Below are 27,902 nucleotides of genomic sequence, written 5' to 3'. Positions count from 1 at the left end.
CAGAGAGAGAGAGAGAGAGATGGAGGGATGGAGAGCTGGCCAGAGGCAAGCCAACCTTCTGTCCGTCCTTCATCTGTGTTTAATGATCCACAGCATTTGACCAGAGACCCCATCTGTCCTCCCTGACACATACACACACACACACACACACACACACACACACACACACACACACACACACACACACACCTACGTGCACACAGATGCACACACATTCACACAAGGAAGTACTAGCACATGCACCTACATACACACACACACACACAATCCGTGACCTGTGTCGGATCTCATGCTCTCCCTCTCCCTTCTTTCCTGTCTCTCCACTGTGTGAAGTATTTAAAAAAAAAAAAGCCAAATGCCTTAAAACTAATCTTTTAAGAAACAAAGTGTTCCGCTCTAGTATGCCATTAAGGAGTTGTAACAGTAATGACTGCCAAACCCGCAGGCTGTATAAAATGAGATCAGACCACATCTACACCTACATCTGTTTACTTTGGTAGTCCTGATTTCTTCTTTGCGAGTGTAACACAGCGGCTGAGGTGGGTGAGGTGAATTAGTGACAGGAATGAGCCGCTAACACATCGCTGACGCTCTCTGTCGACTGTTTGTAGTAGCACATGTAATATTGCACTTGTTATGCTGCCATGAAATGTGTTTCCACGCAGCTTTTCATAGGAGTCTTTGACTGTGCCGTGGTCTTCAAGAGACAAATTCAACCGGGGCGCTATGAAACTGTTTTCTGTATTGAGAAGTATATGAGTAATAAAACAAGGTAAAAGTTGTATTGTTGTGAAAATCTGACTTCAACTATGAAGCTTCACACCTTTGTTGATTTTAATCTCTCAAAATCCTCTCTTTGCATGCAAATGAGTTTTGATGAAATTAGAAACTTAGCCAACAGCATTTTAGAATAAATCTCAATGTATAAGCAGTGCTTTGCAATATGCTATAAACCAGTGATTCTCAACCTTTTTCATATCAAGGACACCTAATTTAGTCCACATTAGGGCCACGGACCCCCAATTGGTGAGATTTCTCGAACCCAAATCTGAGAATATTTTTATTGTCAGATATGATTTTGTCCAGAATTCCATGACTATCTGTATTGTAGGTAGAGAGATAACAATGAATCTATGATCAAAATAGTCATTCTTCTACATTCTCCAACTGTGTTAGCTTCTTGTAAATAAAATAATGGTAAAGTTTAACAATAGATCAATTTGCTTGGGGACCCCCTGGAGCCCCCTCAAGGGCCCCTGGTGGTCCCCGGACCCCACGTTGAGAACCCCTGCTATAAACTATGTTAGCTAATGGTTCAGTTGCAAACGTTAGCTAGCAAGACACGTATACGCTACATGACGTGAGATTTTGCATGTTAGCAGATATCGTTATATATCAAGATTAAAAATCGTGGTATTAATTTTGTCCATATCACCCAGCCCTATGTGTGTCTATGTGTGTTAGTTCATTTCACTCTTTCTCACTCTCTCTTCTACATACACACATGCACACACACTCAAATCTCTCTTGCGTTTGTTGGTTAACCATCCATCCGTAGCCTTGAGAAAAAGTTTGGGAACATGTCACATTCTATCGGATCAAACCTCCTTAATATAATTCCCTCATTTCTCTCTCTCTCTCTCTCCTTCTTTTATTCCCTTTTCTCTCTTGTTGCACCGACTATGGATCAGTCTGCTTCTGTTTGTTTGTTCATTCGTCTGTTTGTTCATTAGTTTGTTTGTCTGTCATGCGAGATATCTCAGACACCGCTGATTGGATTTTGACAAAATTGATGAAACATCTCACCATTGTATCAAGCCATTTTCAAAATTACACTGATTGGCCCTAGGGGAGCGATACAATTTCAGGTTGAAACAAGGTTACAAGAAAAAAAAAAAAAAACTGTCGCTACCTCGCCTTGCAACCAAGGTGCATGAAATGATCTTATCCATTGTCTGTCTGTCATGTAACCCCGATGAAACCTTTGCGTTTCAGCAGAAATGCGTTGGTTTTTTATCTACCAACAAAAAAATATGGAAACATTCATTGACCTCCAAGAGTAGCTGAATGTGTTCTTCTAGGTCAAAACAAGATTATTGGCCATAAAGAGGACTGCATCATCACTGTTACCTCGCTATTTGTCTTTGTCTTTCTCTCTCTCTCTCTCTCTGTTTCGATGTGTGTGTGTGTGTGTGTGTGTGTGTTACCCATGGTCCTGGTGTGTTCCAGGGGGTCTGCAGTGAGGACGGGCTCGGTAGCCTTGGAGGGGCGTCCTACACCAGCCTGGTTAACAGCACACACCCTGAACTGGTACATGGTTCCTTCCTTCAGCCCAAACACCGGGTAGTAGCACGTTTTCTGGACCAGCTCATTGCAACGCACCCACTGGCCCTGACCTATGTCACATCTGGAGAGAGAGAGAGAGAGAGAGAGAAAGAAGAAGAAATCAGTCCTGGAGATTTAACATTTACACAAGACTTTTCAATACCCTTTTTACGAGATGGACAGAAAGAAAGAAAGAAAGAAAGAAAGAAAGACAGACAGACAGACAGACAGACAGACAGACAGACAGACAGACAGAAAGAAAGAAAGAAAGAAAGAAAGAAAGACAGACAGACAGACAGACAGACAGACAGACAGACAGACAGACAGACAGACAGACAGAAAGAAAGAAAGAAAGAAAGAAAGAAAGAAAGAAAGAGAGAAAGATGTATGATTTCACATTTTATGCAGTCAGCAGTATGTGACATTATCAAACCAATTTTAAATAATTTGAAACTGCACAAAAGAAACATTTAAGCCAGTAAATAAAGCGCCAAGGTCTGTAATTCTGTCCAGAATCCATCATGTGAAAATAATGGGTCTAAAAACACAGTAAAATATATTTTTAAAGTAGAATTATACAACATCGATAATAAACTGCTGCCACTTGCAGCAAACAAAGACAGCAAAGACTGGAGGTTTCAAACCGTAAGGGGGTTGCTAGGGAACTGGGAGGTATCTCGCTCTTACTTGGTCTCTTTCTTCCTCTACCCAATATCTAATAACATTCATGAGTGTAGAAGTTATGTCTTCGACACTGAGTAAACCTGAGTCACATATGCAACCACACAAACACCGTCACACACACACGTACACGTATAGGGAGATCTTGATTGATCGGTGTCACTGATAAGTGAGCACCTGTTCTCCTGCGGGAGTCTTTGACTCTGGTGTTAACATAGTGTTGAGGCCGATAATTACCAGGTATATCATCCATCTCCTCTGAACTCTGCCAAATGGATATTACACCACCGTTGGCTGCCACCTCCGCCATCTTTATCTGCCCCAATCCAATTTCCTCACCCGCCGCACGCAGTCCAAGATGTGGTTCAGCGGTCTAGTCTTGCTAACTGTCTATTGTTGAGTTGAAAATACAGCCGTAAGTAGATCTAAGATAAGCCATACTGCTGAGATTAAACCAATGCGATTTCAATGCGAGAGATCTAATCTCTGTACAGTATATTCTTGGCAGTGGAGAACGAAATGTAGTCCAAGAACCTTTCATCCAATTCTTCTCTCATTTTGGCCAATTCACCGCTAAATCTTTGTTCCTACTGAAGCACAAATGTGATTAATCAATACTGAGCTCTTGTTCTTACCTAAATACAATGTAAATCCCTGCCTGGCACCCACAGACAGACTTATAAGCCACAGCCGACATTTACCAGGCTGGTGGCTCCAGTTAACGTTAAAGCGATGCCTTCACTTATATCATCTTTTTCTGATCATTTATGATTTTTTTTATATATCATACTATAAAGCAAGGAATCTCTGTCTGTGTGTGTGTCCTTCGCATATCTCGAGAACCGTTCGTCCGATCTACTTCACACTTGGCGGGTGTATTGCCGGGGACCCAAGGACGTGCAGTGTCAGATTTGGTGCAATTTGGACACGCGACACGTTCAATATTAATAAACTTTGAATAAACAAGCGAACAGCGCTCTGTGCAGCAGTGGGGCGAACGGGCACTAGTGATCCTAAATCATCAATGGGCTACATCAGCAGTAGCCTATCATGAGTAACAGATGTTGGACACTTAGCGCGTAATTCATCACTCTACATACAGTAAGAGACTTTTTACTGGGATCTTTATGGTGTGAAAGACACTAAATTATTGTACTTTAAATTTTCATGAATTGATGATCAGGCCTATCTAAAGGAGACTAAGTAGAAATCTGAATTAGAACGATACTTTAAGATGACTCAAAACTTTAATATGAACAAATAATTTGCTTTACTTTCAGGCCACCAAGCATTTTGTAAGAGCCAGTGGTGGCCGATTTTATGAACCTCTTCATTTGGGAACAAACTCATGAAAAGTGGATAAGATGGGACATTTAATACATGGCACTCTTCTCCCGGCGTACCTCTCCACATAGTAACCCTGGACAGGGCCGGCTCCATCTGCGCTGGGCGGCTCCCAGCTCAGGAAGACGTAGTCCTTGTTGATATCAGATACCTGGACTGCCAGGGGAGAAGCTGGACCTCCCATCACTGCAGCTGAGGCATCTGGAGGTGGAAAGAACACAGCAGGTTGGAGGGGGAGAAAAGTTGAGGCAGGGAGTGGCAGGGAGAGATGGGAAGAAACAATGGAGAAGAAGCATAAGAGTGTAAGATGGGGAATGAGAGAGGGATATGAGAGAGGGATAGGAGTGCAGAATGGATGGAGAAGGGAAGGAAAGAGTGGAAAAACACGGAAAGTGAACAATGAGAGAGCGGGAGGGAGAGAGGAAAACAGAGGAAGATGGAGAAACAAGAGACGAGGCGCTAAAGACAGGGTGATGTAAGGAAAGTGTGATTGTGGCGGGATTAAAAGTAATCTAGTGAATGCAATCCACTGCAGCTCACACACACACAACTATCTAGGCCAGAGAGTGAGAGAGCAGGGCAAAGGCAGAGGGGGTGCGTCGAGATTAACAGGTCGCTATGTTACTAGACATCACAGCCAAGTAAAAAGTGCGAGAGAGAGAGAGAGAGAGAGAGAGAGAGAGAGAGAGAAGGAGAAAAAATTAAAAGAGGGAATTACGTTAAGAGGATTGAAGTGATACGATGTGACATGTTCCCAAACTTTTTCTCCTAGGCTAGGGATGGATGTTTTATCAACAAAAGACTCCAGTCAACGCCGAGCACATCTCACTGCTAAACCCAACACATCACATCTTCTTCTCACTCTCCTTTTTTCCCCTCTGCTCTCCTGTAGGCTACCTCCTATTTGTAATGCAAATATGACGGGTGAATGAGGCAGAAAAAACCCACATGAAGTTAGCTGGTTCACTAATTACTACGTCTGGCTCCAGTAAAGACCGAGATCCTTTAATAAGACAGGAAAGTCTGAGCCATGCTTTCAAGGAAGCCGAAATCGTACTCTGCATAGAAATACGTGTGTGTGCGTGCGTGTGCGTGTGTGTGTGTGTGTGTGCCAGCGCTCGCAAGTATTAATTTTCCGTGTACGTGCACACCGAGCTCATGAAAAATTCAGTGGACATTAATGTGAATGTGGTGGTCGAGGTGCAATATATACATGAGTATGGGTTGGTGTTATATTGAATCACACACTTGCCAAGCCCCCTTGCAGGGCCGGCCAGACACATTTCAAAGCTTTGATGAGTCAAGTGGGAGTTATTTTCTGGTCTATTTGCATGCTGCAAACAATGTAAAAGAGCAAATAGCATAGCTGTTTGTGAACAGTAAATAGTTTCACTGCAAAAGTGAACAAGCTTTCTGCAGCAGCACTCGTTGATTGATAGTCTAATTTCCCCATAAGAATCAGGGTAATTTTACTGACATGAGTAGAGGAGTAGAACCACAACCTGGTAAATAAAAAGTCTGTAAACTCGAAAACACTTTACTGTATATTCATCTTGGAGAAAAAGAATGTCTCTCTGTGAAATTCACTGTCAATATTTCAAAAATAAAGATGATTCCATCCGCGAAAAACACAGCTGTTTCGTATGCAAAGGTCTCAAGATGACTCATAAGTTTAATGACAGCCAGTAATGTGTTTTGCTTCTGTGTCAACAAACATTTTATAGGAGTAGGCATCGGCTTTTTTTCAAATGGTAAATAGCTAATTTCAGAAGGGTACTCAGCATTTGTAAGGCAGGTTGGCAGGTTGTTTAGGGAGGCCACCGAATAGCTGAACAGTCGGTTTGATCTTCAGTGCCAACAGTACTCAAGCCTGCCTCCATGTATATGTAACTACCGATATTCAAAACTTACTGAAATTATAAAACACTGTGATGTAACACAATTGCAGTTGCTTGCAATATGTAAGCACGGTTGTATTGGAAAATAAACCCACAGATATTCAGTATAAAACTGTCTCGAACATTCGCCTGTATTCACAGTTTGGTGCTTATATAAAGAACATCCTAAACACTTCATTATATATTATTTTGTGTATATATTTTGAGTAGTAGTGTGTCCTCACCTCTGACGTAGACGAAGGCGCTGTGCTCCTGCACCCCGTCCCAGGTCCTCAGGCGGACGGAGTACACGCCCTCATGCTCCTTGTGTGCGCCTCTCAAAGTGATGGAGGCCGTTCCGCTGGTCGTCTTAATGTCCACCCTGCTTGACTGATGCAGCTTGACCCCTGCAGGATGAGTGGACGGGTAAAAACTCCTCAGCGGGTACAGTATCTACAGTAAGTTGCCCAACGTCAGTCTCCTCTTCTACTCACCGCCTCTGAACCAGCTGACCTCCTGCTGGAAGGGCAGCAGGGCCGAGGAGAAGCCACACTGCAGGGTGAGGCTCTCCCCCTCCTTCACCCACGTTGGGGGGAAGGTGGCGCCAAACTGGGCGTCCTGCTCCAGCACCAAGGCTAGGGTGGAGGGGGTGAGGATGGTGAGGAGGGAGGGAGGGGGGGAAGCGGAGGTGAGGAAGATGGCGGTGGAAAAGGTAGAGAAGGAGGAGGTAGCGGTTAGTGGAGGAGGAAGACACGGTTGAGAAGGAGGTGGTGGTACAGAAGGAGGAGATGGTAGAGGGAAAGGAAATGAAGAAAATGGGTAAGGTAAAAATAGAGGAATAAAATTGGTAGAAGAAAATGGGGTAGGAAGAAGGATAGAGCAACAGGATGAAGGAGAAACAGGGGAACAACATGATAAAAAAGGAAAAAAGATACAATGCAAAAGATAAACACACTTTTCATAAACCATACGCACATCCACTTTTCTCTATGGTGCTGAGCAGAGATAAAATTGTAGATATCCGAAAGTACGCCCAGACACAGCATTACTGCTAAAATAATAATAATAATAATAATAATTATTCAGACAGTAATACATTTTTGTAGAGTGATGCAGCTGAGTACAGGCCTCCTTTTGGACCTCTACAAAGGAAAGAAGTTTGACAGGTAAAGGAGGAGAAGAATAAGGAAGAAGAGAAAGAGCAAGAGATAAGTGACAGGCGAGAAGAGCTACACTGATAGCAGATGATGAGACATGAGAGCTCACCCTACCACCGTCTCCTCACATTGTTAATCCCGACCAAGATGGCTCTCACGTCTCTATACCGTCGAGTACAGTTACGCTACCGTGACATCAATTTCTCATTATTCCCAGCAAGTCGGAAGTAACGAGCTTTCCCCCTCCTCAGTTTCTCTCACTTGTGGCGGGGAGCGAAAATGAACAAAGCAAACCAGAGGGCCTTAATTAACTAGAAAGAGGGTCTTATATGTCGACTGGCACAGCCGTAATGGAAAAAGTCCCCCTGCTCCATCTCAGGGAGCACAGAGACCAAGGACAGCCAGGAGAGACATCCCCCGGAGGAAAAAAAAGATAAACAAAGATGAAAACGAGAGAGAAATGCGACTGAGGACAGCAGAAAAGCCGGAGCCGATGTGACAATTTTTTGAAAGTACACCGTTCCTGACAAGCTATTCCTTCAGCTACCCTTTTTCGCGGTTGACAAAGCACTGAAGCGATGCAATTTGTGAAGTGAAAGCTATGTTTGCTACAAGGCCTTGACAAATCCTATTTCTCAGGGATGAATCTGAGGGGCAGTGACGCGTTTCTTATAATGATCTCATTGTAATGAACAGGCCAGGCAATCACAGGGACGCGTATAGCTTTAATAAAACGCACCCCTTGGATCTTTCGTTCTCAATCACTCAATCACTCTGCCCATGTTGATGATTAGGATAAATTCGCCACAGTTGCTCTTTTGTTTCGTGACTAATTCGTGTTCGAAAATATGATCTGCTCTTGCGGGCTCCGCATGAGATAATGAAGTATCAGCTGCATGAAAATGGCAGCATGCGATTCCTCAGCCCATTTTCTCAGCAAGCAGGCCCTGATAGCATTACATGCTGATAAAGCTTCATTCAAAATGATTGCCATTTAATTTCTGGGCGTGTGGGGGATGTTTCTATTGGCTGGCACTTACGCAGCACTAGTGATGTGTCGGTCGCGAACGAGTCGGCTCCTTTAAGTGAACGATGGGAGCCGGCTCCCGTCTGAGAGCCGATTTCTTTTTTTCTTTCTTTTTTTTTTGTAAATGAATACAAGACAGAATGATAGGATGATCTTTTCGCCACACTGCTCGGCCACGCGCACTCCATGCACTGACTGAATGTTGTGTTGATGTGTGTGTGCGTGCGACCAATCACGTGTGATGACAGACAGAACAGCAGAAAACAAGATGAGTGACAGTCGCAATCAAAGTAGCATTTGGATGCATTTTAATAACATAGACAACCTAAAGGCAGAATGTAGAATTTGTAAGGTAAAAATATCACACACACCGTGTTCCGTTTTGAGTGGTTTGTGTTTTGGATAGTTCAATATAAATAAAACGTTCAATACACATGTGTAATAGTGTTTGATGTTTTTACATTATTTAAGGTTTTTATACCAAACATAATGTAAAATTATGGTATTCTGGAAATTATAAGGTAATTACATTGAATAATTTAAGTGATATATGTGCACACATACCAATCATAGGTCAAAACATTGCTAAATTTGGCTGAATTATAAAAGCCAGAAGTGGTACTAAATGAAGAGCCATTTGGGAGCCGAAAGAGCCGGCTCTTACTGCTGAGCTGAGCCAAATGATCTGGCTCACTAAAAAGAGCCGGAGTTCCCATCACTACACAGCACTTCTGTACAGGCGGTGATGTACCGGTAAACAAAAAGGTGGTTCAACTATTGAACTCCGGGCAGTGATCACCACAAAGTGAACAACCAAAACAATTGTATTTTTCAGTTGTAGTATTTCTTAAAAACACATTTCTTCATGTACTCCCATACTTCTTAACTTACTATGAATTGTTTACACTTCAACAACAGCACAGGTCCCTCCCTCCCCCTGCAACTACTCGCCCAGGCCATTGCTGTAAATAATAAGTTCTTAATCCATTTGTCTTGTTACTTGAGGATAAAAAAACATCCCTGTGTGTGCAATAGGTTGTGTTTATTTCAGCCATTTTGTCTCCTCCTTTAAGTAAAATCAAAAATTGGCACAGATAGGTCATTACTCTCTGTCCAATCTGTGGGAACTGACCATAATTTTCATTTTAAAAGCTGATTAGAAACCTAACCCTGACTTCAACCCTAAGCTCTTTGGCGGCCCAAACCTAATCTTAAATAGGGACAATTTTCTTTAACATCGATTTTAGAAAATGTAGCAAATTTTGACTTTTCTGCTTGACTGGGAGCTGAAAGCCCAGCAGATAGGGGCCGTGACATCAAGTGAAAGTAAAGGATTTTGGCTCATTTTCTGAAGACTGGCGTTGCAGCTCTTACAGTCCAGTGGATAGCTGGCCCGGTCAGGACTGAGCGTAGCCTCCTGTGGATGTACAGGCTGAACATGTCCTGATCCCCCCCACTTGGTGAAGGCTAATCTGGGCCAAAGAGTGCCACAGCCAATATGTGAAGCTCCACAGCTTGGAGCAAAACTGAATAAATCCCCCACTGTCCTTGGAATGAAATATACATGACTCTCGCTGCAGCTCAATTGGTACCAATTCTTTCATTCCCTACTGCAGCTGTCCCACACATAGTCTTACTTACACCCATACATCTACGGACATGCACATCCACACAGAAACACAAACTCCCGTGACGCACAAACACCATCAACACTCTGCTCCCTTTCAAGTCACCCAAATCTTTCTTTATGAGGTGCACAGCAGCACCCAGCGCTGCGTCACTGCCTTCAAAGCCACTCAGCCCTCCTTTTACTGGAGGAGAGAAGAACTTCAAAGGGCGGCAGAGAAAATGAAAGGCGACACTTTTCATTAGCCATTGGCGTGAAACTTACCAGAGGTCTGCGAGCGCTCTGAACCAGCCACGGCTCCTTGATATGCTGAATCGCAGAGTGGTGGAGAGGGAAGATTGGAGAAAAGGAGGCAGGGAGGGTGAGAGATAGAGAGAAAGAGGGAGGCAGGGGAAGAGAGAATGATATTGTGAAAGAAAAAGAGGAAGAGATAGAGAGAGAAAGGAGACAAATCAATCCTGGCAATGCCCCATTTATGCAAGTCACATCTAATATTCCCTTTAACCTATTTTTAACAATCGAAGGGGAGCCTGTGAAATATGGATGGCAGGGAGAAGCCTTGAAGTGTCTCATTAAGGCTCTCACCATCTAATTGATCTACAAAGATATGGCACCTTGTTACTGCTAGACTCTGTGCCCCCATGCTGTTTCAAGAAAGGCCGGGTCATTTACAAGCTGAGAAAGGGAATAAATAGCATCTTGTAATATGAATGAAACCTTCCGTCACAGCGTTGTAAGGTTGTGAAGCCGTGATGCTCACTGTAGATTTTCGAGTATTAGTTATTAGTCACCACTACGCCTCGTGATTCATTATAATTCATTATGCATGTTGTGTGCCGACCCTGCTGCAATTAAATGCATTTTTCTGATAATCTAATCTGGTATTGATTCAAATCCAAATATCTTGTTTATGCAGAGACTAGCATAATAAGGAAGAAAAACACTGGTATAAAAAACACATGACATTTTTTGGGGTGGGGGGGTGGGGCTGTAGGGGAGTCAGGGTTGTAGTCAAGACCATAAACATTATATATATTATGTCTTCCTAAATGTAAAAAATAATGCTTAAGGAGTTTCTTAAGGCTCAACAGAGATGGCTATCTATCTGAAAGACCTTCACCTTCATATTGACTAATCAATGCAGGTGTAAAGTGTAATCACTTTTTTTGGTATTGCTGTTGAGAATAAACAAAGGTGGAGAAAAATGTATCGTTGAAAATGAAAAAGGAAGGAATAGGAAGGAATAAATAGGAAGGAAAAAGTCAAGTCAACATCCAATAGATCTTATTCCCACAGCGGCCATTTTGAAAAAACGTGCCTGTCCGGAACGGGCCAATTGCTGCTTGCAGCTTTCTCGAGAACCGCGTGTGCCCGTACCGCTTGAGCCCCGCTGCTGCACAGAGCGCTGGCCGCTTGTTTATTCGAAGTTTAGTAATATTGAACGTGTTGCGTGTCCAAATTGCACCAAATCCGACACTGCACGTCCTTGGGTCCCCAGCAATACACCCGCCAGGTGTGAAGTAGATCGGACGAACGGTTCTCGAGATATGCGAAGGACACACACACTCACTCACTCACTCACTCACTCACTCACTCACAGAGATTCCTTGCTTTATAGTTAGATATTTGGCCCACTATAGCTAGCTACTGCAATCTATAGCCTGGGTAGCTAGTAGCTAACTAGCTAACATCCCTGCTAAATTCAAACTGTTGTTGCTGTTCCCAAGATTGCTAGGTCATTTTATTCTGAATTCTCAAGTCCTCACTTATGTGTTGAAGTAACGCTGTAGCCTACATGCCAATATTTTAGGTAGAGATTCCACTTTGAGTGCGACCCAAGTTCAAAATGGTCGCCAATAGTGGCCTGGCATGTAGGCATGTGACCGAGACAATTGTTCTTGAAACCAAACTCAAGATCGAGACTACAGCCCTGGGAGGGGGAGTTGTGCTGTAACCCATCTGTTATAATCTATAATGAATTTCCAGCAGGGGAAAAGGGGGGGTGGGAGGGGGGAATATACAGCATGAAACAGGCAATTACTCACAGTTCACCACCAATGTCCCAAACGTGGTAGCTTCACCCAGGGGGCTCTTGGCTATCACTTTATACTCGCCGGCATCTTCAGGAGAGCACCTGGGAAAGAAATAGGACGTTATGTATCTGTGGAAGGTGGTAGCAGTTCAAGATTGAGCTGAAAAAAAAAAAATAAATCTATCAGCAGTGTTATGAAGCTGTGATGCTCACTGCAGATTTTTCAGCAGTACTGCACCAGTCTGTGCTGTGTTGGATAGTAAATCATCCCCAAATCCAACTCATAGGACCAAAGAAAGAAAGGGAGAAGGGCTTTTTGGTGGTTCACCCCTGGACCTGTCAACAATGATTGACTCAACCACTTCTCTGCATTCAGCTAATGGGACAGTCCCGACCAACAGGGAGTAAAATTCATACATTTTTCATCTGACAGACTCATTTCATCTCACAGGACCCAACATTTCCCAATCTCACTCACAAGTTCTTTATTTATTTATTTTTTTCCTTTTAACCTTTATTTATCAAGGGTAATGTCTCGCTCTATCTCAGCGCTGCCCTGCTTCACATTCACACAGTTACATCTGGAGGATGGTTGCTGAAGGAGGGGAGACTTTTATGATTCACTTTCTCTGCCCAAGTGTTCCCAGCCTTAATCCGGGATTTAAACCGGCGACCTACCTTCTGATCTCCAGCGAGTTAAGCCCAAACTTCTGCTGCAGACTGTAATTCCATGGTTGGCGAGACACATTCAGCGGCACGCCATCCTTGTACCTGAGATGAGCGAGTTGAAAAGGGATCCGAATGAATTAAGAGTTTTGTTCTTGAATATCAAAGTAAAGGCGGACGACAGGCAGCGCTTGGGTGTTCTGTGCTCCTGCCCATAAATTACTTATGCACATCTTTCACTAATCAACAGTTAGCTTAGCCGAGTCTATTACGGCGAGAGAGAGGGCCTTTGATCTCTCATTCCGTCTTGAGCTGGGTATTGTTGAGGGCGGCCTCTTGCAGCTCATCGGGCTGGATGGGTCCCATCTGGGTTGGTTAAACCCACGGGCCACAGGTTATCGGGATCTCGGCTTAGGTTCATGAATACTGAACACACACACACACACGCTCTTTTCATCAGCTAGTCTCTTAGCAGCTCAAGTATCAAGGTCTACATTTTGGCGCATTGCCTGAATGAACACAGGTAATTTCAGGTTAATATAGGGGGCTATATTCAACTCAGAGTTCAGGACTGGTGTGCTCTCGCGAACCGCTCACGGACTTTTAGCCACTCCTTCATATTCAACCACTGCCACAGTTAGGTGTGGAACCTTACCTACCTCTATACCTCTCACACCTCTATACCTCTAATGATCTTATGACAAATTCAGTATTTTAGTGTATTATGGATGAGTCATGAATTAGTGATAAAAAAGTTCAAGCTATACAGTGGGAGTGCATATCATTATATAGTTTCAGTTCCCTGAAACTGTCAATCTTGGACAGATAATACTTTTTTTTTTTTTAGCTCCAATCCACTCCAACCCAGTGAGAGACTAAATTAAAATGACACCAGCCTGAGCTATGACCTCAGCCACAGCATTTTATATAAACCGCTGGAAAAGGAATCACAGGAGGTCAATGGGAGTCATAAGAATGGAGTGCAGGGGAGAAAGAAGTTCTTACCAGGTGACCTTTGGGGCTGGACAGCCTTGGACGGTACAGGATAGTTTGACCGTCATGCCCTCCCAGACAGTGTGTGCCCGCAGAGGGATTGGGAAGTCTGGAGCCTTCTGACTCAGGTCCTCCAGGTATTTCAGATGGGCAGATGCCTTCTTTTCCGCCTGAAACACAGACAGATCCAGGAGGGTTTAGAGTTCACAGTTTAGAGTTCATTTATCTACACTTATGAGATATGAAAAAATACAAAATGAACAGAGAAAAAATAAATTGATTGTGCAGGTGAGATGAAAAGCAAGGGGCTGATAAAAGCATATCTCAAAACAAAACAACCGAAACAAAACAAAAAACAAACAAACTGCAAAAGAATTGGATAACATTTTTCAGATTTCAGATTCAGATTTCATTTATTTAGCCCTTTACAGGAATTTGTCTTGCAAGCACTGAGTCAGACATTTGCAGACATTTAACAAAGATAACATTTAAGACAAAGAACAGACATAAACCGCACAACAGGAATGACAATGTAACATTTCAACATACAGGTAAGCTAGGTGCTGCAGCAGCTTAGGGTTGTGATCATAACATAACATTCAGTGGGTATTAATGCAGTAGTGATTGGTTCAAATAAAACCCTGCCTTGATGGTTGAGAACCTCTGGTTTAGACACAAGCATTAGGTTCACAAAGCTCAATACATGGCGATACTGGATATTGCTATGGGTCATTCCTGTGACCATCACCTGACTCTTACCTGCTTGCGCAGGGCCATGCGGTCCACGCGGGTGCGTATCACATGCTGGTTCCTGATCACTCCGATCTCCACCTTCTCAGCCTCGTTCCCAAACATGGTCCACTTGTCTCTGTAGTACTCGTCGTCATCAGCAGCCATGGTCTCTTTCAGGACGTCCCTGGTGGAGTGGACAAAGTTCTCATGGTGGAGCATTTCAAGGTTTCAGGACAACTGGATTTACTATTATTTGTGTAATTCGGGGTTAATTAGGGGTGGGCCGAAATATGGTATGTATTGAATTGTGAACCCCATATTGTGTATCAAATTGTATCGTGAGATAAGTATATAAGGTATATAAGTATATAGGCTTTAATAGGCCTACCATCCCACCCCTAAATTCTGTTTATTTCTTTGTTTTAGTTAACAGGGGCAGTGGATAACAACAATCCCAGCAGAGTTACAAACTATTAATTTGCATTGTATTTACAGCAAAATAGCAACATTCATATATTTATAATACACAGCAAAATACTACATAAATATATACATTTGTACCATTGTATGAAGTAATACTATGCATGCAATGTTTGTTTGTGTGGCAAATGAATAAACCATTTCATTTTTTAGGAAAATAAGTTGCACCAAGACTGCAGAAAGCTAAAAGCAAAACACACTTTAAGATGGCAATACCCATTTGATTTCAGTCGGCACAGAAATAGATATACAAGTGTTTAGATTTAGAAATATTTTCAACCAAGACCAGAGGGAAAATAATCAGCTTCATTTGAAAACTATGATTAGGCTGTCAAGACCACCCAGGCTTCAGAGGAGGTGAGACAGGGCTTCAGAGAAAAGTAACATGGTTCGAACAATAGCAGTCAATCTCGGAGAAAACAAACAGCAATTTTACATTGATTCTTGGCGCTTTAACTTTTCTGTCTGTCCAAATCCATTTGGAGACACATGCTAGTCTTGTGATGTTTGGCACTTTGTCATTTGAAAAGCTCATTGACGAGGTCGGTGGTTTGCAGGCTCCATTTACACCTACGTGTCATTTCACATGAGCACCATACTCACACACACGTTCATCGGTTTTGAAAGGTTGGTCTTTTATAGCTGGAATATCAAGCCTCACTGCCACTGCTGATTCACACCAATATGACAAGATGCAGCGCCGCTACTGAATCTTTCACAGGATGACATCCGTCTCTCCAGGAACTCCTCAGGTGTGGACAGTTCAAAGTGCTGCTGTGCTATTGGCTGTGTGACATCCTTGACATCCACGGCTTTGATCAAGTTGGTTGCCATGGAGATGGCCGGTGGCGATGCTCTATTCACTCAGAGGATCACAAACTTTATCTCCCTTTATCTGGGCGGCAAGGTGGCGTAGTGAGAAGCAGGGTAACTGTCCTTCGACTGAAGGACTGGGGTTCAAGGCTTCTTGTCAACAAGCCTCCTCACTGCTGAAGTGTCCTTGAGCAAGACACTAAATCCCTACCGGCTCCAGGGCTGCTGGTCTGCAGCTGACCCTGTGCTCTGGTGTCGCTGTGGAGGGTGATATGGAAATGCTGAATTTCCCTACACACATCATTAAAGTATCACATCATTATTATCTGGGATACAGCCTGTGGTGGTGTATAGTATGTATGAATACATCCATAACAAATGCACACGGAAATGCACAGTCACTTGTGTGCATACATACATATGTGTGCATGAATGAATGAAGATACGCATACTCTTACAAATGTGCACAAACACACACACACACACACGCGCGCGCGCGCACACACACACACAAACATGCGCAATTACGAATTCTGCCTGCCTTTTAAACGCAGCTTTTTAATGCTCCACTCTCATTACCAGAGGGGTGTGTATCCTGAACCATCTTTTGATTGACAGTCCCCGGGGCTTAATTATTTGAACACACACTTCACACGCACATTGCCACAACAAACAGAGAGGCAGAAACTTAAATATTCACAAACACTTCTCCATGCTTTGATGGCCACTAGAGCATAAATGGCCCTACAAATGCTTGTGATAATTCAGTCAAATGCACAAACAGCACCAATAAATATGCAAATAAATACGTACACGCGTAGATGCATATGCAGACACTTGTGCACGCATTCGCTCTTTCCTTCTCTCTTCTTCTTCTCTCTCTCTCTCTCACACACACACACACACACACACACAGGCATGCAGACGCACTTTCTTGACTTTTTATGCCACAGGCTGGTTTGGTAAAGTGTGTGCCTGTCAGTGTTTTTAATCTCTGTGGGTCCAGAAATTCGAGGCCCTGAGGGGAACGAACCCTTGGAACACATCAAGTCAGTGGGTATGAGAGAGTGCTATGACTCAATGCTCTAAATGGAAATTTTAATATCGCTTTATGTTGTGAGGAGAGGCTGACCCCCCCCCCCAGACAAACAAACCAGGCATGCGTGAGTCAGCCACATAATTTACATCTTAAAACTCTAACTAAAAGCAGAAGGTAGTAGTGGGGAAAGAGGGCTTGCTTGAGAAAACGGGGAAGTTGCAAAGGATGGAATAATGTGCGTTATGTGAATCAAACGTTAGTGTGTAATTGGAGCCAAACGTACAAACGCACAAACATCTAGGCACACACGCACGCAAATCAAAACAGATGTCATGCTCCCCCATCCTGCCGCACTCGGGCCTTCCAGAAATAGTGTGCCAATCCTTGAGAGCTTTCTAGTTCATCCTTCCGTCCTTCCTCTCTCATCCTGGGAGGACTCAATCATCTTCAGCGTGAGCAGATTTCCATCCTCCGTCCCAAAATATCCATCCTCGTCACATCCGTCTCGCCACTTCTAAGGGGTATGAGATTTGTGGAGAATTGCGCTTCCCGAGGAGAAATTACGCTTCAGAGGGACACGACCTTGTTAATGCTAGAGGTAAGGGGGGTTTTAACAGGTGGGAAAAATCAGAAGGTGAAGTAAGACCGGTGAATTAGAGCTGAGCACGGCAGCGGCTGAGGAAAGACAGTCGGTGATGAGCGAAGAGGGGCGCGGGGGGGTTGCGGGAGAGGGCACCTAATGAGATGCCAAGTTGGCGGGGGCACATCGGTGCAGCTGAGGCTCATTACTGTCAGATGTGTTTTGTCTTTCGAGAGGGGGTGATTTCACCCTCCATGACTTCCCCCCTTTTCACTCTCTCTCGGCGACTCTATCTTCTCATGCTATTCATCTTCTCCTCCAATACTCTTTCTGACCTCTGTCCGTCTATTTACCGCTGCCGGCCACTTGAGAGTTCTTTGCTTCCTTTCACGGCTTGAAGAAGAAAACATAATATCGCTGTTATTTTTAGCTGTGATGAGGACGTCTCCATACACCAGAGATGTCAAATCCTTTTTGACACCACGAGGATCGAATCAAGCTCTGGATGAAGTGGAGGAGAGCAGGAAAGAAGCTGCAGCTGAGTGAGTGTGAAAGTGCTATCGAATCCTGACACAGATAATGTGTGACCCAGACAGGGGCAAGGTGCCCCCAGAAGAGGGATTTTGGTAAAGCAAATCATGTCACAAGACGCCATGTTCCCTTGGCGTCCTGTTCTGTGACCTAAACCTCCCCATTCTGGGAATTATTTTTAGATATATGACATCCTCTCCATGACAGCTGAGCATTAATCCCGCTCCTTGCAACATGATCATAAGAGACTTTCAGTAAAAGATGTTCCATACACGTCATCATCAAAATCCTCTCTGATTCCACTCTGTAACACTTAACACCAATTTTCACTGATACATATAGAAGTTAAAGACTTTACAGACTGTGCAGGAGGGAAATTAACTCCACTGCTACACAAATACTCGGGTATCACCATTGACAACAAACTAAAATCTGATGTTAATACTGACATGATCTGCAGAAAGGGGCAACAAAGGAAATTAGGTGTTTTTAAGGTAGATAAAAAGATGACTCTTTTTTCTGTTTAGTCTGTTTTATCGCTCTCCTTGATTGCAACCTGAATATTCAAATAAGAAACTCAACAGAATTGTACAGATGGCAGGCAAGATAATTGTGAGATACAGTCCCTCTTAGTGACATTATTGTCAGTTAGGTAATTATTGTCAGGTAATTATTGTCATTATCAGTCTCTCATAAAGCCTGGTCTATTCTTGACTGTCCAGACCACCCACTTAACACCAGCCTCTACCATCAGGCTGTAGATTTAGGCCTCCAAGGGCTGGATGGAAAAACTCCTTTATTCCCAAAGCTATAAAACAGCTAAACTCAAACACATAAGCTCAACCGTCTTAGGTGTGCAATATAAATGGGTTTTGTGTTTATTACTGGCATCTGTGTTTTCATACTTAACATATTTTCTGCTATTGCTGTGTATATTAGGATTTTGCTATATGTTTGCTAACTGTTAACTGGGTAAGATGGTGTTTTATTACTCCTGGCTGCAAAACTAATTTCCCTGTTGGGACAATAAAAGTACTGAACTGAACTGTACTGAAAAAATGTCAGCTAGAATACTGCAGCTGGATGAGACCTATGTGGTCCATAGCTGCCTCCCACATGGGGGGTCCTGGTGTAATCACGCTAGCCAAGCGGTGCAGAGGATGACCTGTTTTCTGTGCGAGAAATCTGATGATTAACATCAGCTGCTTCTACTTCTTCAACGCAACGTTCTCCTTTCGTTTCTGGTGCGTAAACACACACGTTATTGTCTACAGGGAGGTTATATCATCAAGAGAACATCAAGAACAAGAGATACTGAAATGAGCATGGGTTAATCAGGGCTGGAAGAAGTATTCAAAATGTGTACTTGAATAACGGAGTTAAAAGTGAAAGTCCTCATCTCAAATATCTCTTGAGTAGAAGTCTTAAAGAGTCAACTGTCAGATTTACTTAAGTACCAAAAGTAAAAGTCGTGGTCACTGTGATGGCTGTTGTAACAACGTTATGTTCAGCCATTTTTGAGGATTTTGTAACAAGTCTGTGTATGGGAAATGTAGTGGAGTAATAAGTAGGAATATTTTATTTTAAATGTAACGGAGTAGAAGTAAAAGTATGCCTTTATAGAATTAATCAAGTAAAGTAACAACATATTTTTCCATAGTTACTTTCCACCCCTGGTTAATGATGAGGAAGATAGTTCTTTCCTCCTCTCCATCAGTACAAATGTACAAGGTTATTCAGTATCATTCAATTCGATGGTTATGGCTTATTGGCTACATGACATCCTTGAGATGAGAAATCATGGGACAATTCCCCAGCTGGCCTATTTCAAACATCTGAGGGCAAAGAAAGAACGCTAATTTCAGTTGTTTATTAAGACTCTCCGTTGACATAAAAGGACGGCTCAAAAAAGATAGCTCTTGTGCTGTAATAGCCTGCAGGGCAAAACGCCAGTGAAACTTGACCCGCTCCTCCTCCTCAAATAAAGTGGAGAGCGAGAGAGAGGATGTGGAGGTGACTACTGATGGGGATGAAGTAGAGTCCCACTGAGTTTCATGACAAGCACAGCTCATCTAGGAAGGAAGTCCTCTGGAGAGAAGTGCAGCCTCGCTCTCAGTCTTTCTTACAGCATATGAAGAAGAGATGCAAAATGGCAGCGGGCATGGATGACTGGAAACAAATTGTGCCAGAGATGCCATTGTGCCTGAGTGTTGCAGATGGAGGCGGTTTGAATTTGCCCTGTGGTGCGACTGATTTGTTGTTGGGAGCTTTGGCTGTCGCTATGCGAAGGAAATTTGACTGTGCTGTCTTGAAAAAGTGTTTCAAGCATCTTTACTGCTTTTGCTGCATTATTTCAGTTATCAACTGGGAGATCTATTGTATCTGTTTAGTGTGAGTCATTTTTCTATATTGATTACAAATTGCTCTAAAATATGTGAATTTGTTGCCTATTATGAACATTTATAAGGTAGGCTATATTTGTAGGATAAGATGTGTTACTAGCATGTTAGCCTTGTTGATGATTTCTAAAACCATTTGCCATCTATTGTGCTGGATCTGAACTCTCACCATACCATGTCCTGTGGCGGGGGAACTTGCCGATGTCCAGGATCTCCTTGACGGACATCAGGTCACCGGAGATGATGGGATAGAAATCAGCATAGGAGGCCTCTTCATCACTGTTACATCAGGAGAACATTGGAGAGAAAAAAAACAGCAAGCCATGCCTGATTAATGGAGGACGTTGTAGATATCATCAAATAATAAAGGTGAAATATGACCAAATAAATATTCACACCTTGTCACTCCCCACACCGATGTATTGTTTTATTGATGGATGGAAAGAGTGCTCATATTAACTCGCTTATTAACAAGTTTGACATGGTACAGCGCATTATCCAATTAGAAGTTCATCATCAGACCATTATTCTCCTCAGCCACTAGAAAGCAGCAGCGGCTCTCCTATTCTCCATGTGAACAGTAGGGGAGGCCATATATCAGAGGGAGCGCTGCTAATGTAGGCAAACATAATATGCATGAGCTTTGATTTATTCAAGCACTCTGGGGATTCAGTTTAAAACTGGCAACTCCTATCTGATCTCCAGACAGAAAACTGCTTTAATGGATATCTTCTGTCTCCTCTTTCCCTTCTGAAGAGCTCGCAAGACAAACAGTGACAAACCAAAATCAAACAAAGCAACATAAACTGCAAGGATCCATGAAAGACAGGCCCTCTCTGAAATATGATGTCAGCGCTGTTTGTCACACTAATACCCTCTGTCAATCTCCGCAGCCCTACAGGCCTAAGCATGGCTCAGTGTGTGGCACGGCATTGATTTGTCACTGCTCAGTATGTCAACAGGCACTTCCACTGTTCAAATCTTGCAAAGGAAATTGCATGTTCCACCTTGCTTACATTAAAATAGGGCACTTATGCACTTTTTTTTATTTTGTGAAGGTGTTGTGATCTCAACTTTCATGAGAGATGCGAGTTAGAGACCAAAATATAAATTTCTGTGGCAGTCCTATCAACACTGGCTAGGTTTTTATGTTTTATATGCATTTACAGCTACAGCTATTGTGCAGAAATTGTGTAGGTGGTCGTTTCAGCTTGTTTTGAACAAGGAGCACTGTGTTCAATGTTGTTAACACTCCTCGCAGTTCTGTTTTCTTTGGACAAAAATACTGCAGCTGGATGTGACCTATGCGGTCCATAGCTGCCTCCCACATGGGGGGTCCTGGCCTAATCACGCTCGCCAAGCAGTGCAGCGGATGACCTGTTTTCTCTCAAGTGCGAGAAATGTGATGAGCATCATCAGCTGCTTCTACTTCTTCAACGCAACGTTCCCCTTTTCCTTACTGGCGCGTAAACACACATGCTATTGTCTACAGGGAGGTCATATCATCAAGAGGAACAAGAGCTACTGAAATGAGCATGAGATAATAACGAGGAAGATAGTTTATGATCTTTATTTCATATGGGTCAAAGGTTATGGATCGGGGGCAACAGTTCATTCATTGTACAATGCCGATTTCAATTGTCGTGGCATCATAGCATTTAATAATCTGCCATGTTCAATTTTTTACCCTCACTGTGTCACTGTCACAGACTTAAATATAATGGTAGTTTGTGTTCCAGTTCACTTGATGAGCCAAACATAAAGTCACTGCAGACATAATCAAAAGCGCTGCCAGTTCTTCTTTCCCTGCGGCAACTTTAAGTAGTCTCTTCATCATGGCCACACAGACACTCTCACACACACACACACACACACACACACTTGTAAGCCTACACTGAAGCCTGAGCTATCCATTTAAGGCACCAACAATAAACTGAGCTGACCTTTTCCATGTGCGCCCCTATAAACAGGAGTGGGGGCATTTGTTGTTAGCGACAAGGTCACTTGAGACAATGAAGCTGAAAGAATTTTTGTAACAGGAGAGGCGTTAACTTTTGTTCCCCTTTTATCCACAAAGGACTATCGCACTTTTAACAAGAGTAATTACAGCCACAATGAAAGGATATTTTCAGTCTGAATGCTTTTCTTATTCCCCATGTATTATTAGGTATATCGCTACAGTATGCTTGTGTATAACTCTGTTAGTTTGTGTGCTGGAATTGATATTCACCCAGGTGTGTGTTACAGAACCCCCAGCTACCGTTGCTGCTAACATAAAGCCTCAGGCATAGCTTTCAACAAGCCGTCTTACAAATGACAATGCAAATTGATGTGACTTCTCGTTTTCTTTTGTTTATAAGCTGGGAAATTTCCCCATTTCACGGTGCTCAGAGAATAACTTCTGCTTTTGCTGTCTTGTTTTTCTCTTCCCCTTTGTTTCTGGTTCCCGTTGCGTGTTTGCTGAGAGACCTGGGCCGTTGAATAATATAGCACAGAGCCTGCGGCTGGGCAGTATCACTCAAGATACAGCCCACAGACATGTACACAGATGAACACACACATGAACAGGCATGCATATGAACATGAACATGAACATGCACACACACACACACACACACACACACACACAGCAAACAAACACTTTGGAAAGAGCTTATACTACCACTGTGTGCAGGGGAATGGAGGCAGGATAGTGCCATAATAAACACCAGGCTTCCTCAAAATATTATGGTTTAACTTGCAGGAGGAAATGAAAGAAAAGAGAAAAGAGGAAAACTTCAGAGAGGCACTGGATGAGTTAATGGATGATCTGCACTCACTGTAGTATACATGTCGACATCTGGGACTAAGAATAGGTCTAACTACAAGCGACAGTACGAAAAGTACAATAAAACTCTTCCGGGAGACAGAAACTTTTCCCTTCATTAGCGGTATTGTTTCCTGAACCTACCTAGAGGCCAGCTCGCTCCAGCTAACGTAAAGAGATAAATCTGAGCCTGCTCCCTCTGTGGATGTCCTGCGTCTAATACTCACAGCGCACCTGCTCTCTCACACACAGGGAGCTTTAAGAGGGAGACACGACTTCTAAGTTAAGCAGAACCGAGCTTGATAGAATAATTGCTTATTTTCATCATCCCCAGGGAGAAAAATAGGTCCAATTCCCTTTATTCTGCCATGCAGATTGCGGACCCACAGGTTAGCTTAATTTAATAACTCGCTGCAGAAACTGGGGCCTGTGAAAATGAAGGCAAATTTGTTAAGGGCATTGGTGTGCCTGTTTAATTCTTACTTCTCTTCTGCCACAGTGTCATTAGGCACTGCATGTGAGTGAGAGTGTACAGCGATAGAAATATCATCCAATTTTCTACTCGAGTAGTGTTATTTTGCTTAATTGTGAGTGTGTAGTAGCTCACGTAAAATGCAGGTTGAAGACAGAATAAAATCAAGATGCCACGTGAAAATATGCTACGTCATTGGTAGGTTAAAGACATTATGCACTGTGCTAGGGAGAGGCAAGATTCACCTTTGATTACTGTTAACTCACATGCACGTTTTTTATAGACTTGAGCCTTCTAAAAAATAAGATTTTGAAAGTCATTCCCATCCATGTCCATTCCCATCATTCAACAATGTTGCTGTATTGATGTTGTACTTTTGCTATTAGCTATCCTGCCAGCTAGCAAGATTAGCAAGCTAGCTAGTCAACAAACAGGCAAACACAAACCAATAATAGTCTACTGCTGTAAGTATGGCCTTTTGGCTAATGCTAACTAAACTCTATCATGGATAAATATGAGCATTTAATGTTGTAGTTAGCTAGCTTAATGTTACCTTCAGGTTTAATGCAGATGCAGTTTACGACTGGCCAGTTTCTGATGTAGTGCTCATGGACAGCCTACAAAATGCATGCTCTGTAATGGATGCAATTTAAAATGTAACAAAGTACAATACTTCAGTCAGTACATAAGTAAAAGTAAAATTACCAACTTATAAAAAATGTGTGTGTAAAAAAAGTAGCCTATACAAAAAAGTTATTTCTTACAGTAATATGAGCAAATGTAATTCGATAATTCCACCTGTGTGTGTGTGTGTGTGTGTGTGTGTGTGTGTGTGTGTGTGTGTATGTGTGTGTGCATTTGTGTCTTCACTGAAAAATGCTGCAAACCTCCTAAACACAATGCCAGAGTGAATTATAGGAGGAAACAGTACAAAATACAGAGGTATGACATTAAATATTGACCTATTGAGTACTTTCACTGCCTCTGGACTGCATCTTGTAGTGTGTGTGTGTGTGTGTGTGTGCATTGAAATGTGTGGGTGTGTTTACAAATAGTTTGAGCTATGCAGTGAATCAGGGCCTCTGTGGGAATTGAAGTGTCCACCCTTCCCCATCCAGAGGTAACTTAATAAAACCAGAGATAGGTCGGCTTCTCTGGGGTGGAGAGGGTCTAAACGAAGTGTGTATGTGTTTGTGAATGCAATATGAGTGTGAGTCTGCCTCTGCCAAGCAACCACCACCAGTGGCCCGTTGTGCAGGCAACATGTCACGGCTGTGATGTCTCAATAAGCTCAGAATAACCAGCCTGGTTCTGGTTATATAACCATCATGTCATCCTTCAACCAAAAAAAAAAAAAACAGATCTGGGCTCTATAATTTGCTATCAATCAGAACAGCTCCGCACACACTGAGCATACTTAAGAGTCTCACACCCGAAACACTTGATTTGAAATGTGTGAATGATGTGTCAAAATTTTACAGCAGAGTCACCGCAGATGAATTACTTTTCTGTTGAATAAGCAAATCTCTTGTCTTCGGCTTACTGTAACATCTACATTGTATTGTGTTGTGGGTGGTTCCTGTAAAGCTGATATTGACAGCACAGCTACAAAAATTACTTTCAGCTAGTTCAAATTTCCAAATAAGCTAGAAAAATGTAGGCAGTGAAAGTGAATGAGTATTGACCTATACCTTCCCCCAACAACTGCCCTCGAGGTGCCGCTGACCAATGCACTTATCCTCTAATTCCTCTAAACTGTGGTTATATTGGGAAGCCCCTGGTGTGATTTTGTGTAACTGTATGAATGTGAAGCAGGGTGGTGCTTAAAAAAGAGTGTGCATTCTCAGCAAAATCCAAAAATAAAGGTTTTAAAACAAACTGGCTATCCTATTTCCTACTGTGTGAGAGTAGACGGTGTTTGCACCTGGAAGTGAAGGTCTTCTTCTTGATCTGGGAGGACAGATGCATGCTGTGAGACATCTGGGACAACTGCTCCTCCTGCTCTCGCTGCATCACCATCCTGGTTTCCATGGTGACCCCCCAACCGGCACCTGTGGAGGGAGGGGAAGCTCGCAGTGAGGATGGAGCGGTGTGGAGGAGGAGGAGGAAACAGCTGCTTCTGTGTAGTGGAAGGCTAGGTGGCAAGTGAGTCAGACACTAAAGGCACTGTAGCCTTGGCAAGGAACATGACTACTTTATCTTTATAAGCATTCAACAGACGCTCTTATCGGGAACAACTTAAAGCTGCATGTTTAGTGCTGAGTGCAGTTGAGTTGCCAAATTAATGGCCACTTCACACTAAAGACACTTCAGCCTTGGCAAGAGACGTAACTGCTTTATATTATGCTTTGTATTCAGCGGACAACTTACAGTTGCACACCTAGTACTCAGCATAGTTGAGGTGGCAAATTAATGACCACTGCCATTCCATATCGCGGTGGCGCAGAATTGAAAATCGGTCGCCAGCCTCATCCCTAGAGAATTGTAATTGAGCTCAAAGGGTGCGCTAAGTGTATGCAAAATGTTAATTGCACCATTTTGCTCTCTGATAGATTAGGGCTACAAAAAGGGGCACAAATCTTCTGACATATTGAAGCGTCTTGGGATTAGCAGCTGAAGTGCATTTAGAGGCAGAGCAGGTTGCTATAAATAATATAACGTTTCTGAATCACTATCCACATGCAATTAAGGCCTGCGTCAAAAGAATCTCATGTCAAACTTCTATGTCAACCTCCTGACACAGAAACACTTAGCAACTACAGTTAGTTGGTTTTGTTCCAAAATGTCATAGGAGGAAAATTGCAACCTGAAATTCATTAGTCAATACTTTAAAAATGCGTATTCTATTCTCAAAAATGTAGCTATTTTGTAAGCAAAAGTTTTAAAATGTATTTTTTTCAAATTGTAGATATCTTGTTTTGGAGTGAAACTCTTCATGTTATATATATGTCCTTTTCATTGGAGTGTTAGACAGGTGTAGGTGTGGAGGAAGGTGTGTTTCAGGCTCATGTTAAATGAATCGGCCCTTTGTGGGCCATTGAGCCGGTAATAATTCATCAGTTGGGGTCTGCCGTGCCGCTGCCCACACCCTACCCATCATTAATCATGTGGCTGCTCTGGGGAAGTGAATGCAGAACGCGCCCCAACAAACAGAATCAGGTCGCGCCTGAGTGATAGCTTCATTCACCCACTCCCACTAGCAACCACCTGTGTTAGCACCATAAACAACCGTAATGTGTTATTTCTTCTCATCTCCTTCAATTACGTTGTGGAAAATAGCAGCAAGTTAGCAAACAGGGCTAATGGGCTAGCAGGCCTCCTGATTCCCCAGCTGCTTTCCTTTTGTGGCTTATTGTTGTGCAAGGGGAGCGGTTTGTTTGAACACTGTTAATGGAAAGTCGACCTCTGGCGCATTAAAATTGATCAGTCTCCATGGGTAGGCCTGGATTCTGGGCCCCTGGAGAGAAGGGAGGAAAAGGAAAGCAGGGTCTTTTCCTCACACAGTGCAGTTTTCAGTCTCTGAAATGAAACGAGAGCTCAGCGTCCAGGTCTCATAAAAAAAGGCAAACAACAGAGGAACAAGGGTACGAATGTTTTGTTATTCTGTTCGCTGAAGAGGGAAGCATTGTCTTAACACAACAGGAGCTTGCCTTATGTCATCCCCAGAGAGTAATTAAAAGCTACATGCATTGAGGCCGTCAAAAGGCGAGACCATTAAGGAGTTCAACTAGCTGGAGAAACAAGCGAATACTCTCAAGAGGAGCAACGGGGGAAAAGAAACCTCTCTGACAATACAAAGACACACAGTATGCAGATGTAACAGTGTGTGAATGGTTAATCTTTAAGGCTTAGTGTTGTGGTTTTATATTTCATTGAGGGTTATCAGGTAGTGTAATGTGTTGGTAAGCTGCCTTAAGTAAGAGAAGGCAGCAAAGCTTGATGCCATCATGGCTAGACCTAGATTACGCTTGAATTAAAAAAGCCCACTCACGCTTGTCTTCGAAGAAACGGGTAAGTCCACCGGGCCTCAAGATCCTCCTCTCTGTCTCTCTCTCCTCGGTTACTGTCTCGCCAAATAATCGCCCTATCAATCTTGCCGTCTCACCTCTCGCTGCGTGTGTGTGTGTGTGTGTGTCTGTGTGTCTACCTCACTCACCCCTCTGTCTCTGCCTCTGCCAGTGAAGCAGTGAGGGTGACCCTGGACACAAAGTGTCCTTCAGTGCCAAGAATGTGGACAACACAATGCTCTCTCATTCTTAAGGTTGTAAATATAGACCAATGACACCTCCCCTGTACACACACACACACACACACACACACA

The 27,902-nt window shown here is 43.0% G+C and overlaps 1 protein-coding gene across 1 annotated transcript in view; it reads right to left on the bottom strand.

Moving 5' to 3' along the window:
- The window catches only part of myom3 (myomesin 3), a 56,284-nt gene extending 28,693 nt beyond the window's left edge, over window positions 1–27,591 (bottom strand). The window contains exons 1-12 of the mRNA XM_071926618.2: window positions 27,573–27,591; window positions 25,506–25,632; window positions 20,478–20,582; window positions 14,489–14,645; window positions 13,742–13,899; window positions 12,749–12,841; window positions 12,084–12,172; window positions 10,303–10,347; window positions 6,722–6,862; window positions 6,473–6,634; window positions 4,410–4,551; window positions 2,208–2,407 (exon numbers count right to left, since the gene is read on the bottom strand). Coding sequence (XP_071782719.2) covers window positions 2,208–2,407; window positions 4,410–4,551; window positions 6,473–6,634; window positions 6,722–6,862; window positions 10,303–10,347; window positions 12,084–12,172; window positions 12,749–12,841; window positions 13,742–13,899; window positions 14,489–14,645; window positions 20,478–20,582; window positions 25,506–25,612 — 1,399 coding nt within the window. The 5' untranslated portion in view covers window positions 25,613–25,632; window positions 27,573–27,591. The remainder of the gene's footprint in view (window positions 1–2,207; window positions 2,408–4,409; window positions 4,552–6,472; window positions 6,635–6,721; window positions 6,863–10,302; window positions 10,348–12,083; window positions 12,173–12,748; window positions 12,842–13,741; window positions 13,900–14,488; window positions 14,646–20,477; window positions 20,583–25,505; window positions 25,633–27,572) is intronic.
- Between the last annotated feature and the right edge of the window lie 311 nt (window positions 27,592–27,902).

This window comes from Centroberyx gerrardi, chromosome 12, assembly GCF_048128805.1.
Source record: "Centroberyx gerrardi isolate f3 chromosome 12, fCenGer3.hap1.cur.20231027, whole genome shotgun sequence".
In the NCBI taxonomy this organism is placed as follows: Eukaryota; Metazoa; Chordata; class Actinopteri; order Beryciformes; family Berycidae; genus Centroberyx; species Centroberyx gerrardi.
This window is presented reverse-complemented; position numbering and strand designations above follow the sequence as displayed.